The 20,012-nt window shown below is 47.5% G+C and overlaps 1 protein-coding gene across 6 annotated transcripts in view; it reads left to right on the top strand.

Moving 5' to 3' along the window:
• nfia (nuclear factor I/A) overlaps positions 1 to 20,012 on the top strand; it is an 82,408-nt gene that overhangs the window by 384 nt on the left and 62,012 nt on the right. For 3 of the 6 annotated variants that reach the window (XM_028011911.1, XM_028011906.1, XM_028011910.1), the window contains exon 2: positions 18,511 to 19,039. In XM_028011911.1, the coding sequence (XP_027867712.1) occupies positions 18,511 to 19,039 (529 nt within the window). Of the gene's footprint in view, positions 1 to 12,214; positions 15,150 to 16,571; positions 18,436 to 18,510; positions 19,040 to 20,012 lie in introns of those variants that run through there. The other 3 variants (XM_028011912.1, XM_028011909.1, XM_028011908.1) reach the window with 3 other exon arrangements.

The raw sequence follows: 20,012 nt of genomic DNA, 5'->3' as shown, positions 1-20,012 counted from the left end.
GATCCTAGTCCGGTTTTGGTCCCGCTCCTGTCCCGCTCCAGTCCCGCTGCCCGCGGCCGCCGGCTACGCTCCGCGGCTCGGTGTCATCGCCAGGAAGTGTCCGGCTCTGAGTGCGCTCCCCGCGGCTACTAATTAGCGGTCTGCCGCCTCCCTGGCCCGGTTCGGGCCGAGGCTCGGGTCGCCGCGCCGGGACACAGTAGGCAGCGTTTGGCGGTCAGCGGGGCCAGGCGACCTCTGACCCCCCTCGTCGCTGAGGGTGCTGGGAGGGGGCGGTTCTGGGGGGGTGTGGGGCTACAATGGCTCTTTGTGTTCTGTTGGTCCAAATGAGCTGGACGTTAAAAGCGAGGTTCGTTACCGGACGGCTCCCTGCCAGGCCCCGGTCGCAGCGGCCTGAGTCCGGTTCGGAGCTCCGGACGGACCGCCGCTGCAGAGCTGCAGGTTCGGGGAAAGCAGCAACAAAGGTGGCTTTATTTTCTCTGGAACGGGACCGAATTCCCTCCAACGTTTGGACCGGGACACGCAGACCGACACGGACACGCAGCGGCGGCTTGTGACCGTCCTGCATGGACCCGAACCCGCGTCTGTGTTCGGCTTGTTCAGTTCTGGTTGATCGGGGAAAGTTGGGTTAATGCTCGATGTTTCTGCTGCAGATTTGATTATAATTGAACGTAATTTAGTTTTGATTTAAAATAAAATGCTTTAATTGTGATTTGATGCCGCGGCGGTTCGGATTTAATTTGAGTTTCATTTGGAGCAGAAAGCAAAAATGATCGGAACCGCTGCGGGTCCAATGAAACGCTGTAAATTTCTGCTGGTGTCTAATTTGCTGCAGTTTAAAATTAAAATTTTAGTTTAATTTTTGGTTCAGTTTATTTACCCTGAAAATATTTCGTTATTAAAATTTAAGAGACATAAATTACAGATTTTACTTCGACATATTTAAAAATATAAAAACATAATTTAGTCAGAAAATGCTGAGTTATTATTTTGTCGTTGCATTTTTACAGCAGAGCAGGAAAATTATGATTTCTAATAAATTAAGTTTTAATCCCTATAAACGGACCGAACCGGACCAGAAGATATTAGAAAGTTCTGTTGTACTTTTATTTAATTATCTGAACTAAATTAATCTGAAAACTGCGATAAATTTCAGATATTAAAAAAAAATATATTTTAAAAATATATCAACATTTAAAAAAATCCATTTTAATTTCTGGTGAGAGGATTTATTTCCTCGGAACATGCTGAGCCGCTGCCGGCCCGTTTGGACCGGTTAGTAACAGCAGGAACCCCCGCCAGCTGCAAGAGCAGAACCGATCAGAACCGATCAGACGGAGGAGGTTCTGCAGCAGGAGTCTTGTTGTCTTCATTGGGGTTCTGGTTCTGCTTGACAGACGGAACCAGACCCCAAACAGAACCTTTGAAGGAACGCGTTTAAAGGAGTTGAAAAGTTGCTGATATTTTCTGAATTTTCTCTGATGGGCGGTTCTGATGGACCCGTCCAACAGAACCGTTTTACCAGCCCATCAGAACTTCTGAACCAAATGAAGCAATAAGATAATTCTGCATATTTCTGTGGTTCTGATCCATATTCATGCACAGCCACCAGTTCTGGTTCCGGTCTTGGTTCTCAAAAAATACTCAGAAACTCATGAATCATATTTAATATTCGCTCATATTTCTAATCCTGCCGAGTTCTGGTCGGCATGAACAGAGTCCAGCAACATGAAGGAGACTCGGTCGGTCAGAGACTCGGTCGGTCAGAGACTCGGTCGGTCAGAGACTCGGTCGGTCAGAGACTCGGTCGGTCAGAGACTCGGTCTGGCAGGTTAATTATGTTTCATTTCTAGTCTAAAAACGATCAGAATAAATAATGACACCAGCAGATTCTGACCCTGGTGTGACCCGGTTCTGGTTCTGGTCCTGGTTCTGTAGGGTTAACAGTGTCTCTGTGTCCGGGCCGGGTTCTGGTTCTGGTTCTGATTTGGGCCGGGTCTGCAGCAGCCAGAGATGATTAAAGGAGGAAATTGGAGGATTAGAGTTTGTCTGCTTGAACTTCCTGAACACGCCGTCCTCTCTCTCCCCCCTCCCCGCGGCCTCGCTCGCCCCGTGGCCTGGACACTGTGACATCACGCCGACATCACGTTGCCCCGGCAACCGGAGGCGTAGCCACCATCTCCCGGGAGAAGAGGAAGTTTGAGTGATTTATCGTCTGCTGCGGTAATGAACTTCACCTGAAAGTAAAAGTTTGTATCCGCTCTGCCGTGAACGTTCTGCGGTGAACGTTCCGCGGTGAACGAACGTTCCGCGGTGAACGAACGTTCCGCGGTGAACGAACGTTCCGCGGTGAACGTTCTCTTTCACACAGGATAAGAAACTTCATGGCTTCTCTTCCTGAACAGATTAAAACTCTGCACTCGGTCTAGTCAAAGTTTCCTGCTCAGCAGCTCAAATGTGGAAAATGAAAAAATCAAAGTCAAACTTTCTGATCGCCTCTGAGATCAGAACCGATGCAGTCGTCCAGTTTGGACCGCAACCTGCCACTGGTTCTGCGGTTCCGATCGACCCAGAGAGGATGGGTTCTGGGTCCTCCCCTCGGTCTGGTCCGGATGGATCCGGTTCTCTGGGCTTCTGGGTCGAGTTTCAGCTCTAATCCGGACCAGAACCGACCCGCCTCATGCTGAGGTCCAGATCGCTCCAGGCTCCAATATCCGGTCCGGTTCTGCAGTTCAGCCTCAGATAACAACTAATCATTGTTATGATTATTGTTAATTAATTGTTATTAATATTATTAAAGGCAGGTTGTTAAAATATCGAGTTTATTTCAAATATAAAATCTAGTTCAGCTAAATTTACAAAATCATTTTGATCTCAGTTAATATTCAGAATCTGTATGAAGATTAAATGAGTTTTCAGATCTGAAGAAAAAATAATTAGAAACAGAAAAGATCAAAGAAAAGTTTATTGATGAAACTTTTTAATGTAATATTTAGTATTTTTATAGAACTAACTGGTTTTTACAGGATTATTGTGGAAAATCGTTTATAAATATCATTTATTGATTCTGAGCAGAATCAGTTTTAATAAATGAATCTGGATCCTGCTGCGCCTCATTAACATATTTAAATTAAACAACTTTATTTTATTTATGTAAAATTAGCAGCAGGAACCGGGTCGGCCCATGGTTCTGAGGCCCGGCAGGTTCTGATGAAGAGCAGACTCCTCCTCCTCAGAGGTTCTGGTTCAGTACTTCTCATAGTGGACCAGATGTGGACTGGCCCGTTTCAATCAGAGAAAGCAGGACCGGTTCTGGTTCTGGACCTTCTGACTCCGACCTGACTGCCGTTCCTGAGCAGAACCATTGTAGTCTCGGTACCAGAACCTCCGTCCCGCTCCTGTGGTTCTTTGGAAGCGACACCAGAACCAGCCCAGGCTTCTCGTCTTTAAAAATAAAACTCCATAAAAACAGAAATAAATAAACGCAAATCTCTGAAATAAAAAGTTAGAAAATAAACAGTTTCACTGAGCAAACCTTCCCGTTTACCAGGTTTTTAACCCGTGGTTTCGGGAACTGACGGTCTGACGGGACCTGGGTTCTACTGAGCGCTATGCTAACATGCTAACACCACAGGAGATTAAATATGATCAATACAGAAACAATAGCACTAAAAAAACCTTGAGCAGAAACGTCACTGAAGTCACGTCTTCATGTTCCATCATATTTTATTTCAATGTCTCAAGTTTCAAACTGTAAACATTTTATACCTGATTTAGTCAAATAAATATTCATAAAAATCCGTAATTCAGCAAAATGAAGGACTTGGAGGAAATGAAGGACCTGGAGGACCTGAAGGACTAGGATGCTTCTCTGAAGGTAGTGAAACTTGCTGACCATCAGGACTTGTCAGGATGTTCCAGGACCTGCAGGTCCCGATTCTGCTGACTAAAGGTTCTGACCTGATCCGCCTCAGTTAGCGATAGGCTAACGCTAGCATGTCTCCTCTCTGTTTTAATAGGACTTGTTGGTAACCAGGTCCGCTCCAGGACCAGCAGGTCACATGACCAGTTCTGATCCGGTCCAGGTTTCCTGGGACCAGCAGCTCGATCTGACTCTTCGTCATCATCATCAGCCAGAGGTTCTGGGTCAGACATCAGAACCGGGTCAGAGGTTCTGGGTGTGATGCAGCTCCGGCCTATTTCCACATTTCAAAACGATTCTGTGTGGAGCAGCAGCCAATCAGAGGTCAGGCTGGGTGTAGGGGGCGGGGTCTGTGGTGACAGGAACATGTTGGAACCAGAACCAGCGGCGCCATCTGCTCCGGGCTCTGGGCCGCCGCCGCGTCAGTCTTCAGGCTGTTTGCTCCACCGGCACCGCTGGGCTCCTGCCAGGCAGCCGTCAGGGTTCTGGCCCGGTACCAGCGGCGCCGGTTCTTCCTGTTTGCAGCTTCACGCCTCGCTGCTTCGAAGAGAGCGGATCTGTCAGGAGTCCGTTTGGATCGGAGCGACTCCGGTTCTGGACGGTCTGTCCATGCTGGGTTAACCGTACCCGGCAGAACCAGCTACGGTCCGGTTCTGATTCAACAGAGTAGATTCTCCCTGACAGCGGCGGCTCCAGAATGTTTTCCTGCAGGTCCAAAGGGGAGCTAAGCATTTTACTGAGGCTGTGATGACGGATCTTATAGTTATCAACTCATTAATGTTGTTATTTTAATCAGAATGATTCAAATTTATCAACGTCAGCATGAAGCCGTGAGCCATTAGCCAGATGGCGTCCAGAAAATATTACATTGTTTAGGTTAAAACAGCATCGATGACAAAGACGAAACCAAGAATTGACCCTTTGCAACTACGTCACTTAATCGATGGAAGCTCCATGATGCAGATCGAAGTGAGAATCTGGAGGATTGAACTGAGCAGATAAAGTTGTTTTTGTGTTTATTCCTGGTTTCTATTTGCTGGAATCAAGATCATTTGTCTGTGAAGGTAACTCACCTGGTTGGGCTCATAGATTCACAGAAACCCGGACCAGCTAGCTGAGAAACCGAACCTGCTGACGTGTCGATCAATTTACCATGAATTCACACCACATGATTTATGTCACGGTGTCATAAACAGCGTTTCCTCTTAAACCGCAGCAACTTAAAAACCTACAGAAAACGAGACGCTAATCATTTTTTCCATACATGCTAGGCTACATGACGGCGTGGCATTGTTTCCATGGTTACTGATGGTCAGACGCTATCTTCTCCATAATGCGATATTTGATATCTTTCTAATCATATTTATGAACGTTAATCTTCTTACCTTGGATAAAGTTTTCGCTGTAAATCTGCGGTTACACCAGCAGCTAACAGTCATTGTGACGAGATCTGGGTTCTACTGAGCGCTATGCTAACATGCGTAGCATAGCAGCTAACATTGTGACTGTTAGCTGCTGTTAGCTATTCAGTTTATGCTCTGATGTGTATCAAAAATAAAAAGGCAGTAATTCTGATTTCATTAACAATTATTTCATGTAATTTACAAATATGTGCAAGTAACTCCAAAACAAATCTTTTACATTCAAGCTTGATTCCTGCGTCCATCAGCATCTTTCCTCATTAAAATAAAATGACAGGTTTGGTTTGGACTCCTGTCTGTCTGTTCAGCCGACCAGCACCAGCTTGTGAACATTTTACTGCCAAATCAACTAAATAAAAGTGACATTAGGCCACATGTACATTTCACAGGTTTTACAGGACAGCATAGCTTTGGACATCCATCATGGTGGAGAGAGAGACGTCAGCTGCAAAGGGTCAAATATATATTTGTTTTTTAATTAACTCGTGTTTATTTAATTGCCCAATTAACCGCTACAGGGCTTAATTTGACTATCACTATTATGATCAAAACATGTTATGTTTAATACCAGTTACCTTCTTACTAACTAACATTTTTAGTTTGCTATGATAAACACTGACAGTCGGTCCATCTCCACTTTCTGACCACCGATTGGTCAGTTGCTGATAAATACCCTGAATGATTGGGGGCGGAGCCAGCATCGTCAGAGTGATGATACCATAGACAAAGTTCAAATCCTCTTGCGTGATGTTTTTTTTTTAACTTGATATATAATATGTTTCTGTTTTGTGTCTTTTGATGAAAATGCTGCAACAACTAAATAAACTATATAAATAATGTTAAATCAGATTGAAAAAACCCCAAATCTAATATTTCCCAGGGAGCGATAGCGCCCCCTAGCCCCCCTCTGGCACTGCCACTGCTCCTTGATGATGGTTTCTCTCTGTTCCCATGGAAACATTCTGTTCCTGCCGGAACGGTTCTGAGCGCGCTCAGTGTGATCTTCTTTGCGGCTCTGAGTGATTAACCAATCAGTAAATGGATCAGAACCTCAGCGCAGCAGCTGGGCCGATCCGATTAGCGCCGCCGCCAGATGTTGGAGGACCTGCTGGTTCTCTGGATCACATGATCCGGACCCGACCCATTTACAGAACCGGGCCATCCTCTGTGACCCACCTTCAGGTCAAAGGTCAACAATGAAGACTTTCCATAATCTTGATCTCCTGCAGGAGGCGCCACAGAACCCGGAATTGAAGCGGATTGGGTTTCTGAGGATGGTCCTGGAGAGAACCGGACTGGGCCGGGTCCAGGTTGAGCCCCTGCTGGGCTGGAGCTGCTCAAAGCGGGAATCGAACCAGCGACCTGGAAGGGCAGCTGGAGCGGTACCGGCCCGCAGCATGATGCTGCCATGCTCAGACGGTTCCGGTCCGTCCAGCTCTCTGCTTTTGGTTCTGTCTGATATTTAAAGGTTCTGGACCAGAACCCGACCTGCAGCTGGCTGTTTCTGGACCGCAGGGGGCGCCATCCAGGCACCGGGTCCAACTGGGTCAGAACCAGAACCTTCAGCCATCAGCCCCCTGGCCCCAGCAGGAAGCATGTATGCGGTTCTGGTTCTAATAAAGCGGGCCGGGCCTGAGGCTGAACTTCCTGTAGCTCTGCTTTGATTTATCTCAGATGTAAACAGAGAGCTTTCCTCTTCCTCCTCCTCGGTTTATTTGGGTTCCGGGCCCGGCCCGGCCAGGCCCGGCCCGGCCGGCGCTGCAACCGGATCGCTGTGGCTCGTCAAAACGTTGCAGGTCCTGCAGAACCGCAGAGCAGGAAGTTCCCCGATCAGCGGATCGTCTTCAGCAAATAAAATAAAATAAAATAAAATAAAATAAATTCCTTTCTGGTGAAACATCCGAGATAATGAGGAGCAGCTGGACACACACACACTGAGACACACACTGACACACACACACTGAGACACACACACACTGAGACACACACTGATACACACACACTGAGACACACACACACTGAGACACACACTGATACACACACACTGAGACACACACACACTGAGACACACACTGATACACACACACTGAGACACACACACACTGAGACACACACTGACACACACACACTGAGACACACACTGACACACTGACACATACACACTCTGAGACACACACGCCTATCACACGCATGTCAACAGTAACTGCAACAAAAATTACTAAAATAAAAGCCAGGAAATATTAAGGTCAGCTAAATTCTCGTGGCAGGAGCTGAAGGACCCCAGGACGTTGTCATGGTTACCTAGAGACGGACGCTACGCAGCCACGGTGAGCTGCTATCAACCCGCGTCTTTTAAAAACGTCCACTGATTCTCCACCGTCCTTAGAAGCAGAAATGCTTTCAAAAATACAGTCGTAAAAGGAAAGACGTGTTTCCAGGCTGAACAATGTTAGTGAGGATCAGGGGCGCAGCCAGGAATCTTGGGGCCCCATGACAAAAAGTTAAATTGGCCCCCCACGCAGCTGCTGTTACAATTTCTTGAGTTTATCTGACTCATCAAAAGCTTCACAATTTTAAAGGTTTGCTTTCTTTGGTCCAATACTGATAACTAGCACAATATTTACTGATCATGAATTTTACATCCAACAGTCCACATTCAGTTTGCAAGTATGTTGCTTCAATTTGTTCTATTAGTTTTAGATACTGAAATGTTTCTCCCCACCAGCAACAGTCAGAGGCAACATGCAAAATACACATAAAACAATCCACATTTCTCATCAAATGCTATGTAGTTGCATTTTATTAAAGCTGTAATACATAACTTTAATAAAAAATATGTTTTCTCCATATTTGTTAAAATTGTCACCATGTCATGACAGTTTGTTATAAGACAGGTAATCTGTGAAAACAATCAATCTCCTCCACCTGAACTGCTATTGCTAGCTAAAGTAAAGCAACGTTCCGACCAAAACAACCAATCAGAACCAGGAGGAGGGTCTTAGTGCTGTCAATCATCCTCATTCACTCACTGCTAAATGTGCTAATGGTGGAGAAACAACTTATCATTACAGGAAAAATGTTTATCTGCTGTAATTGATAGCTATGCTAACTAGATGCACCTAGGCTGCGCTAGCTGCAGCATAGGGATGAGCAGCCACATGAGATTGTGATTGACAGCACTAAAACTCTCCTGTCTCTGAAACACAGTGGCAGGAGATATACAAAATAATATAAATGGCCACTTAAAGAACAAATCATACTAAGAGATTAACAGTAAATAAATACATAAATATTTTCTAAATTTAAAAGTTTGTTAGTTGTTTCTGTGTATTTTGTTTAAAAATGAATTTGATCAATTCAGTGTTCAATGTATTATTATTTCTTATTTTGTCAATGTGGTTTACCAGTTTGCATAACCTGATTTCTGATCCATGAAGAAAAAAGACATGCTAACAATAAAACACCAGACCTGCAGCCCAGGGGGCCCCAGGGGGCCCCGGGGCCCCAGGGGCCCTGAGGAAACTATACTAAATAAATGACTTAGTTAACATTTATTTAACTTTCACAAGTTTACTTTGACAATGAATTAAAAATGATAGTGCTGCAATTTTAGCTGCTGTATATAGATAGGATCAGACTTTCCATCTGTCAGGGATCTGCAGCCTGGATCTCTGGAGACCAAGTGGCTCTTTGACTCACTTATTATATTAAATGATGAAATATTGCTCTGTTTTTGTTGTTTCATTTTTTTAAAGTGCCCTGATGAAAACACACGGCCGACCTTTTGGTCTATATCCAGCCTCCAAAATCTAACTCCTTATTTCTGTAAATATTTTGGTCATATTCTTTAACATCCCAGAATTTTCACGTAACTTTTATATTTTTGTCTGTCTGAGGACATTTTGAATATTAAATCATGTGTTATGATCAATTTCTCAGTACTAGAATAGATTTTTACCAAATACATTTGAAACCTGCTTAATTAAAGCTTAAATAAATCTACTTCAGTAGAAACGTGCGACTCTGATTGGAGCAGAGTTTGGGGTTTTCTAAGAAACCTCTATTAACGATGGTTCTATGGATCAGAACCTGCCATGAAGTACCGTCTGTCCCACCAGAGAGTGACACGCCGTTTTGGGCTTCCCTTATTTTGATTTCTGAAAGGTGGCAACCCTGGCTGGACCCGGTCGCTGACACGGTTCTGACCCGGTTCTGACTCGGTTCTGACCCTGTTCCTCCATCCTGGATGGAGCTGCTTTGCCTCCCATCCTCCATATAAGCTGCAGACAGCTGGATCGACTTCAGCAGAACTTCAGCAGAACCGGGTCTCTGCTGACGGCAACTATATTGTTTGTCGTGTTTTCCTGGTTCTGGGTTGGTTCGTGGCGAGCTGGTACTGGACCCTCGAGGACTAACAGACGTGTTCCTGATTAGTGAGGATGAAACCGACCAGAACCGGTACCGGTCTGCCAGCAGCCGCTGGATCCGCAGACATTCCAGAGGTCCGGTTCTGAGGTTCTAGAGTGTAGGCGGACCGGATGCTGGAACATTCGGAATAAAAGCATCTGTGCCCTGATACCAGGAGTTCTGGTTCTGCTGACCAGAACTCCTAAATCATAATCAACCGATTTCCTGCAGTTCCCAGTGGCGGCCAGCAGAGGGAGGCATTCCTCCATGCTTCCTCCTCTCTGCTGGTCCTATTCAGGTTCTGGTTCTGGACGGGTGGCCTGCAGAAAAGTCCAATATTCCAGTTTAAACAGGATTCAGATTTTTACATGTTCAATCAATCAAACTTTATTTGCTCAGCAAATTTCAGCAACAGAACTTTACTTCCTAAAAACAGAAACAACTGAAGCGTCACGTTCTGCCGCCGATTCACATCAGATTATTGACCAATGTAGCATTGATTATTAATGTTTCATTGATTATATTTCTAAAGCAGCTCCAACCAGCTGGTTTGGCCTTAAAGGAACTCTGTGTTTTGGCTGTTTTGCAGTTTTCTAGAAGTTTGTTCCAGATCTATGGCGTATAGAAGCTGAATGCTGATTCTCCATGTTTGCGAGGGCTGAAGGTTGATGCAACAGCAGATGATAAAAAAATATTTTTATATTTTATATTTTTAATATTTTTGATTTTGTATTTGTGTTTTTATCAATTCTATTAGTGTTTTAATTTTAATTCTATTTATGATTTCTATTTTATTTTTATTCTCCTTTACCATTTCTATTTTAATATTTTATGTTTTCATTGTCTTACTTTAGTTTATGTTTTATTTTTATTATTTCTATTTTTATACATTATTTCTTCTTCTCTTGGCCAATCAGGTTTCATCTGAATGTATCAAACACGTTTCCCCTGATTGGCTGATCAATGTCCAATCAGGAAGCAGCTCTGTGACAACTTACGAGGCGTCCAAAGAGCTTCTGATGGGTCACATGACTAATCAGAGCAGCAGTCTGACTGGCTGTTGTCCTGACCCACCTGTCTCCGTCTCCAGCTGTGTGTGCAGATCTGTTTGTCTGCCAACATCTGGCTGCTCTCCTGTTGTTTTGCTCTGTGTTTGGAGGCAGACTGAGCATCTGTGTGTGTGTGTGTGTGTGTTTCTCTGTGTCTGAACCAGGTTTTTGTATCCCTGTGGGAACTTATTTCTGTCGACAATGTGGGGTTGTGGGGACCTCTGCTCCTTGGGGGACATTTGCTCCCCATGAGGGAAATTCTGTTTTTGGGTCAGAGGTTAAGCTGTAGAACATGAATGAATGTCAATGTGAAGATCCCACAAGACACGAAAACACAACTGCCTGTTTCTGTGTGTGTGTGTGTGTGTGTGTGTGTGTGTGTGTGTGTGTGTGTGTGTGTGTGTGTGTGGGTGTGTGTGGGTGTGTGTGTGTTAAGCTCCTTCTGCTCCAACATAAACTTTTTTCTCTCTTCAACTTCCTGACAGAAACCTTATGGGTCGCCTGTTTGGGTCGGAGTGAGAAGCTGAACCAGAACCAATCGGATCACTGAACAGGAAGGATGAGCGGATCAGAACCGCAGCACAGCGCGGTGTGGATCCCTGACTGGTTTAACTGGTTTCCTGTCAAAGCGGGGGGGTTTGCTGGCCTGCTTCTCGCCTGCAGGCTCCTTCTCTGAGCTGCAGAGCTGGGCCGGCTCTGGAGGAGCCGGGATGTGCGTGGGCAGCAGGGTGTGTGTGAGAGCCAGAAAGCAGAATAGATGAATGTAAGGAGGCTGACCTTTGACCCCTGGCTGCCTTCCCTTCAGCGCTCAGCAGATATTTTGGTTCTGTGGAAGAATCTGAGTTTTTTTCCTTGGATGGATCCATGAACAGGTCTCTGTGGTGGTTCTGCTGGGACCGGGCCGACTACTTCAGAACCACCAACCATTAGAACCTGCTGACCTGGATCAGGAGCCGTCAGAACCTTTTCCGGGTCGAGAGGACAGTTCTAGCACCAGAGGTCTGTCGTAAACTGGACCGATTCTGGACTTTAGTGAGACGGTTCTGGTTCTTTTGTTGCTGCGCTGAGTAATCCTGTTTGTGTGTGTGCGTGCGTGTGTGTGGGTATACTTGTTTAGCTATGCCATTCAGGGCCATCTTGGTGACATTTACTTACCTTCTGAAGGCCACTGGCCTTATGGGGCCCAAAGCCCGGTTCTGGTGCGGTGGACCCCTTGTTAAGTGTCAGAGGTCAGGGGTGAGGTGTGAATCAAGTTCTGGTTCAGGTTGGGTTAGTTAAAGTGTCTAGTTCAGGAATAAAGTCCTGATATGAGGAGAAATTAGTGACTCCATTAAAACAGTTTATGCAGTTAATCAACCTTCTCATCAACAGACAACCACCAAACTGGAGCAAAGTTCATCTTTGAGATTCCTTAGCAGCTAACAGTAGCATTAGCCGTAACATGTTTAGCATTCAAATGCTATTTTATGCTAGCTTAGCTTCTGATAGGCTAACTCTTTTTAGCATAACTTGAACACAACAATAGTCTTTCCCAGCATCAAATCGTTTAGAAGCAGAAATTATCCAAGAGAATCAGCTTCATTGCTGCTGTTAGCGATGTAGCTGTGCGTCAAATTTGCCGACTTACCAGAAACAGGAATACAAAGGTTCCTGCCAGAACTCTTAACACAAAAAAACAATGAATTGTATTAAAATATTTAATGCTTTAAATCTGAAATTAATTATGGAATGAATGTTTTAAAATCCTGCCATTAGTAGAAATGTGTTGGATTTGCTGCAGATGCTCTGTCATGGTTCTGATGAAGTTCTGATGTTTTTGTGGATCTGATTAGGTTCTGCTTCTGGTTCTGATCGGGTTCTGTTGTTTTCCTGAGATGGGATCAATAATTCAGGAAGCTGCTTTCCTCCCGGCTCCTTCTGGCTCTCAGGGTTTTGGCATCTTGCCGGCTTTCTGGAGACAGATGGTGAAACGGCTGGGAATCAAACACCGACTGTCCTCCTCTTCCTCCTCCTCTTCCTCTTCCTCCTCTGCATGACAGACAAACAGATGAAACCTGGAGACGGATCTTCTGTTGCCAGATCAGAGTCAGGAGATGTTTCAGTTCTGGTTCTGGTCCAGGCCCGGTGCCAGCCTATAGCGTCACCCCCCCACTGCCTTCCCAACCTCCACCGTCTCTATGGCAACGACCACGTTGATGTTTTGGGTTTCAGCTCCTCTTCCTCCAGGTGGTTTTGTTGGGAGTCACGTGGGCCCGGTTCTGTTGACAGAACCGATCTGGACCCTCGTTAAGTTCTGGATCTGGAATAGTTCTGTTTCCGTTCCGGTTCTGCATTGGTTCTGGTTCTGGAATGGTTCTGGTTGTGTTCTCAGGCTGCAGTTCGTCCCCTCCGCCTGCAGATGGCGCCCCAGGCTGCCGTTCATCCAGCTTAGGTTTTCTTGCTGAACGTTCTCTGGTTGTTCCAGGGCCGTATCTACAGGGGGCAACTGGTGGGGCCAACTGCCCTCTCTGCCCCCTTGCAGCAGAGCTTAGCTTACCCCAATCATGTTTTATGTCCTGAAAAATACACAAATCTGTCTAGTTTTAGTGATGACCTTTGACACCTGACCTGGCCTTTAAACACTCAGGTTGTTCTGTGACAGAAGCGCCTGCTGAAGTCGATGGACCGTTGCAGTTTGATACGTTTGTTTGAAGATTCCCAACTGAGAGTCTTGTGTTTGGTTTGTTAGCCATTAGCATATTTCACTAGTTAGATTTTCTAACAATAAACTCAAGAACCGTCGATAACTACCCGGCTTAGCCTGCTCTGGGATCGATTGGTAGTACCTCCATCCTCCACCAGGGGGCTCAGGCAGAACCCAGAGGAACCTGCAGCAGGAACGGGTTCTACTCAGCACTATAGACCTGAACCAAGATGGGATCTGCTGTTTCTGGTTCTGATGGTTCAGGTTCTGGTTAGAAATCAGGTCAAGTTCTGAGGATTCATCGGGCCTTCAGCTCACTGAGTTCTGATTGGTTCTGATCACCTGTCCAATCAGAGCAAAGCTGAGCTGCTGAGGTGTATTCGTTTGGACCAATCAGAGCACAGAGTGTGTTCTGGTGCTGGTTCCTCAGAACCCGCAGGCTGCTTTGGATCAGAACCAGTGGAGGCGGTTCTTGATCCACAGCACGGCCTGGTTCTGGACTAGTGAAGCTTCCGGTTCTGATGGCCCACATGATTGTGTCCAGATGGGTTCTGATGGCAGCATCTGTGATTCTGCAGCTACCGGGTTCAGTCCAGTTGGGACTGATAAAAATGTGGGTCGGGTCCTTCAACTTCTAACCTGGACAGTTGAGGCACAAGCTCCGCCCCCAAAACACCTGATGGTGCTGAGCCCACCATCATCATCATCGTGATGATGATGATGATGATGATGATGAAGAAGTAGTTTGGTGACTTCAGTAACTTCTTCTGCGGTTCTGACCCGGTTCTCCTCCGGTATTCCACCTTCTGTTCCTCTCTGTCCTAAGGAGGGGGGAGGGCACTAGTGGCGCTCTCGTGCAAGCGCGCGCGCACCCAGTAGCAGTATACTTGTGAAAGTGCGCGCGGAGGATCGATGTTGTTATTTGTGATCGATCAGCGGCGCGTGTGATCAGTCTGTGGCCGCACACGGAGCGACGCAGTCCGGCGGAGGAGCAGCGGAGGAGCCGGTGTTCGGAGCTGGAGGAGTTCGGGACAGTCTCTCGGCTCCCGGGTCGTCCCGCCACCTCTCCCCGCTCCCGGCAGCGCTTGTCCCGGGAAAGACTCCGTTGCTGCACCGCTCTCTTTCTCCGGAGCGCAGGGGAGCCGCACGCCGGCCGCGGCGCACCGCAGAGCGGTCAGGGATGCCGGCGGGGGGCGCTTCTGGACGCGGTTCTTGGGTTCTGTGAAATTCAGTTCGGGACCGGTTTGTATCTTTGTTCTGTCCGTCGAACCTCCTGAGGTCCTCGCTGCTGCTCTGACTGGACTTGTGCGGTGTCGCCGGAGATGCGGTTGGATTGTGGGCGGAAAGTTGTGCGCTCCCTGGCGGAGGGCCTCCACAGGTCCGGACCGTGACCCGGGGCGGGTCCGAAGTTCAGCTCTGCCCGGAAATGTGAAGCGAAGCGGGCAGAAGGAGGGCTCCGTTTCCCCCTCACTCACTCTCACACACACTTTGTTTTTCGCTCTTCACACACACAGACCAACACACACACACACACACACACACACACACACACACTGGAGTTACAGTAACACCCCCACACACACACGTGCGCGCACGCGCGCGGTCGCACACAGCTTCCGGAGCTCAGAGCCCAGCGGACAGATATGTATTCTCCGCTATGTCTGACCCAGGTGAGTCCCTTTACCTCCGGCTTTCTGCCAGCGGCTGCGCGCTGCAGCTGGAGCGCCAAACTTCCTCCACAGCCCGGTCCACATTTACCAGGTCTGGCAGTGATGTGTTCCGGTTCGGTTCTGCCCGGTGGCGTCCGACGCCGTTACTCGGGAAGCTCTAGCAGGCTCACGGCTGTGATTGGACTGAGACGGTTCTGGTAGGAACCAGAATTTGGACTCCGAACCCGGCGGGTTTTTCTCTTTTCTTTGCTCTTAAACTTTGCGGCTGTGCCGCGCAGGAAGCGGGAGAAGCGGCCGGTTTTCCGGTCCTGATTCTGGCCGTGTTTCGGTCACCTGTGGGCGTCTGAGCGAGAAGCCCGGTTTTCCTCTTGAAGCCTGCCTTCCTGCGGCTGTTCGGGCCGGAACCGAACCTGCGGCCTGCAGCAGAACTCCAGGAACCGGAGCTGATCTGATGTGACTCCGCGGACCGAACCGGATGACTCCTGGGTTCTTCCTAAATTTAAACCTCATAAACACCTAAAGTCCTGCTGCAACCTGCAGGGATGCCTTCAGGGTCAGAGGTTAAAATCAGCATTTAGAGTCTCCCTTCGTGTTTCTGAGGGAAACGGGGACAGCCCGGATTAAATCCTCAGAACAAATTGGGCTGATTTTATTTTTATTCCTGCATCAGACACAAATATTTAAATTGATCCGTTTCTGTGAAATCCTTTTTAATCTGAGCAAAGGCTTTAATAAATTACATTTAGATTAAATCCCAGAGCTGAATAATTACTGGCTGTGCTGCTAAATCTGAAGGGATGAGATTTATTGATAATTCAGGAACATTTGAATGAAATTTGCTGTTTTCTCCGCAGAACCTTTCGTTGCTCTGATCCGCTGGATGTTCCTGCAGGAACGCCGCTAAATCTGGAGCTTCTCTGTGTTTGAAGTTGGTCTGAAGCTGCAGCAGCAAACAGGAGCGCTAATCAGATTATCAGCCTGTTAAACCAATAATCAGCAGCCTGACTGACTGACTGCTGGTTCTAATCCCGCTCAGCTGCCGTCACAAACACTTGATTCACTCTTTGACTTTAACTGCTGCAATGTTTAGAAAAAAAAGAGGATTTTCTCCAAATGTTGAAATTGTTAATTGTAAATAATCGGGCCTTTCTGTTTTCTAAGTTTTATTGAGATGACGTCAGCGGTTTCTGCCCAGCCACTAGGGGGCATCTTTTGTGATATCTCCTGTTAAATTCGATACATTTCTGAACAATATTTGTTCACTTAATTTGTGGAAATTATTAAGCAATAACTAGAGTAGAAATATAAATAGAATTACTGAATTCAACAGGTTTAACTTTGTTTAACATTTTAAATATTTAATATTTAGGGTTTTTTACACCAGTAGTTTGGACATTTTTGTGGCTGTGATTTTATTTACCACAGAAAACAGAATAGAATAAAATGAAAATATTTATCTTCTTTACATTCAGGCATAGCAGCAGCATAGAAGAAAATGATTAAAAGTAGAAACAAAATCAAGAATAATTTACTGTGCAGTAAAGGCAAGGTTATGAGTTTAAATCCAGGAGGTTCTGCTGCTGGTTCTGGTTCTGGTTCTTTTTCTGCAGTTGGAATAAAATCTAAACTTGCAGATTTTAATCCCTGAATGGATTTCAGTTTTGGATCGTTGTTCTGGAGGCCCGGACTGCTCAGCGATCCGCCTGGAGCTGCCGGAGTGCAATCCTGGATGCACTGGAGGTCCAGCGGGCCTCTGCCCCCCCCCGGTGCCCCCTGCTGACCCCCTGCTGACCCCTCTGGTTGCTCTGATCCCCTCGGTGTGAGAGGCATCGCAGTGACAGGAGTGGATTTGTGTTTCTGCTCCTCCACATGCCGGTTGCCAACTGGGCCGGTTGTTCCTGTTTCCACGGTGCCAACAGGGAGCATAGAAACCTGCCTGGGCCCCCGGGCCCCCAGGCCCTCCCTCGGCCCTGGAAGATGAAGTTTCCAGCTGTTTGATCAGAATTCCCACATTTTATTCCCAGAATCAGCGTCCGACCCGGAGGAGCCGCAGTGGGATTTTAGGACCTGGAATAACAAGAAAGATTTACCGGGACCAGAATCTAGGAAAATTATTTAAAATTTCACACAAAAAATTCCAGTTTTCTGACGGATTTTTTTCCCCCTGTTTTTTGGGGGATTTAAAAAAACAAAATCCTTCTTCTGCAGATTTGATTGGAAGAAGTGAGTTAAAAAAATAATTAGAAATATTTTTAATAAATCCCTGAATTGGGAAATGATTTTCCTGTTTTCCTTCAGTTGGTTTTCCTGAAGCTGTAATTGGATTTTCCTTCCCAGAATAGAACGACTGAATTATCTGAAAGGAAAGGAGTCAGTGAGGAAATGAACAATTTTCCAGAAACGGCAACTTCTCCCCAGAGTTTCCTGGAAGCATTTGGGAAAACGTTCCCGAGGATGTTGGGATCATCTCCCTCGCTGGCAGAAAAAGCTGCTTTTGAGGCCGGACAGAGACTCGTTAAGTGGGATTCGGTTTGCGGCAGACAGGCGGAGTGTGAACAGAGCAGGTCAGGAATGTGGGAATGCGGCGGCAGAGCCCAGCTCATCTCGGCCGCCCCCGGACTCTAACGCCGAGCAGGAGCGCCGTCCGGCGCCCAGAGCTCAGAGAGAAGCCGCTGAGCTGCTGGAGGCTCTTTGGGAGACAAACCCGTTCTCCTGGAGCGGATCCAAGAAGGAACAAAGATCCGTATTCAGACCCGGAGCGGTGTGTGAGGGGCGGGGGGCGCAGCTCTGCAGCTGGCGCTCCAACGCAGAGCAGCAACACTCACTCTCAACATCCGGCCTTTGTTTCTGGAAATCTAACCTGATCCTGGAGCAGAACCTGCAAAACAGACTCCAGGTTCTGAGGGAAACCATTTGGCTTCCTGGTTCTGCAGAGAGACAGAATTCATCAGAAATCTGAAATACATTTCCAGAAATCAGGTGGAAAAATGTCCATGATGCAGTCAGACACCGGGGCCCATACGGAAATATGGGGCCTCTTCGGCATTATAGGGCCTCATTGGTATTCCGGGGCCCATATGGCATTTTGGGGCCTCTTCGGCATTCTGGGGCCCATACGGCATTATGGGGCCTCTTCGGCATTCTGGGGCCCATACGGCATTCTGGGGCCCATACGGCATTCAGACAAGGTTGAATCTGTTCTGTTGTTTAACACAACTGGATGGATAAACGGTTGGATGGAAACAGGAAGCTGCTCTTCTTGCTCTCTCCACCCGGCCAACCAGAGGTCAGCGTTACTGCAGCCAATGGCAGCAGCCGGCCGTGTCTCAATCTGTCTCACCGTGTCTCTGTCTGTCCCCAGGATGAGTTCCATCCGTTCATCGAGGCGCTGCTCCCCCACGTCCGGGCCTTCGCCTACACCTGGTTCAACCTGCAGGCGCGCAAGAGGAAGTACTTCAAGAAGCACGAGAAGCGCATGTCGAAGGAGGAGGAGCGAGCGGTGAAGGATGAGCTGCTGGGCGAGAAGTCCGAGGTGAAGCAGAAGTGGGCGTCTCGCCTCCTAGCCAAGCTGCGCAAGGACATCCGGCCCGAGTTCCGGGAGGACTTCGTGCTGACGGTGACGGGCAAGAAGGCGCCGTGCTGCGTGCTGTCCAACCCGGACCAGAAGGGCAAGATGCGGCGCATCGACTGCCTGCGGCAGGCCGACAAGGTGTGGCGCCTGGACCTGGTGATGGTCATCCTGTTCAAGGGAATCCCGCTGGAGAGCACGGACGGCGAGCGGCTCGTCAAGGCGCCGCAGTGCGCCAACCCCGGGCTCTGCGTCCAGCCGCACCACATCGGCGTCTCCGTCAAGGAGCTCGACCTCTACCTGGCCTACTTCGTGCACTCAGGTGGGTCCTTACTGCTGGAGGTTCTGATGGTGGGCAGGTTCCTGGTTCTGATGATGAGGTCCAGTTCAGCGGTTCTGGACTTTCGGACCATTTGTCTCCTGCAGAAACAGGAAGTGACAGGTGCAGCTTTTCATATTAAAACTCTTGCGCAGAAAAGGCTAGGGGTCAAAGGTCATCCTCTCACCCTGGCAGCCGCTTTAGAGACACAATGAGAGGTCAGAGGTCATCATGTAGGGGGCCTGACCCTCCCTCACCCATCTGTCTCACTGTGTTCATCCGCTGCTGAAAGTAGTTCCTGGTTGTACTTTTCATCTTCGACGGCTCAGCTTACCTGCTGCAGGTGTGTGCGTTTGTTTGTTATACCTTGTGGGGACCATTTTCCTGACACACACTACGTTGTGGGGACCAACTGCTCTTTGTGGGACCAAAGCCTGGGTCCCACAAGGGGAAACGCTGTTTTGGGGTCAGGGGTCAGATGTAGGACTAAGGTGTGAATTGAGTTTTGGTTAGGATAAGGTTTAGGTTTAAGCTGCAGACATAAATGGAAATCAATGGAAAGTCCCCACAAAGATAGCCATGCAAACATGTGTGTGTGTGTGTGTGTGTGAGAACTAGGTTTTTATGTCCTTGTGGGGACCTATGGTCTGTCTACAATGTGGGGCTGTGGAGACCTCTGCTCCTTGTGGGGACATTTTCCTGGTCTCCATGAGCGGACATGCTGTTTGTGGGTTATAGGTTAGGGTTGGGGCTACAGTGTGTGTGTGTGTGTGTGTGGGGGGGGGGGGGGGGGGGGGTGTATGTGTGTGTGTGAGCTCTGAGCTCTTAACCAGATTTGAAGCTTCGTTTCTGGACTAATTACTGAAGTCCTGACTGACCTGCTGACACACACATGTGCATATACACTAACAGAGCCTTTGGGTCATACTGGTCCATCAGAACCAGAATTAGGTAATTTTGGACACAAGCAGGGAAC

Source organism: Xiphophorus couchianus, unplaced genomic scaffold, assembly GCF_001444195.1.
Source record: "Xiphophorus couchianus unplaced genomic scaffold, X_couchianus-1.0 Scaffold1000102, whole genome shotgun sequence".
Taxonomy (NCBI): domain Eukaryota; kingdom Metazoa; phylum Chordata; class Actinopteri; order Cyprinodontiformes; family Poeciliidae; genus Xiphophorus; species Xiphophorus couchianus.
This window is presented reverse-complemented; position numbering and strand designations above follow the sequence as displayed.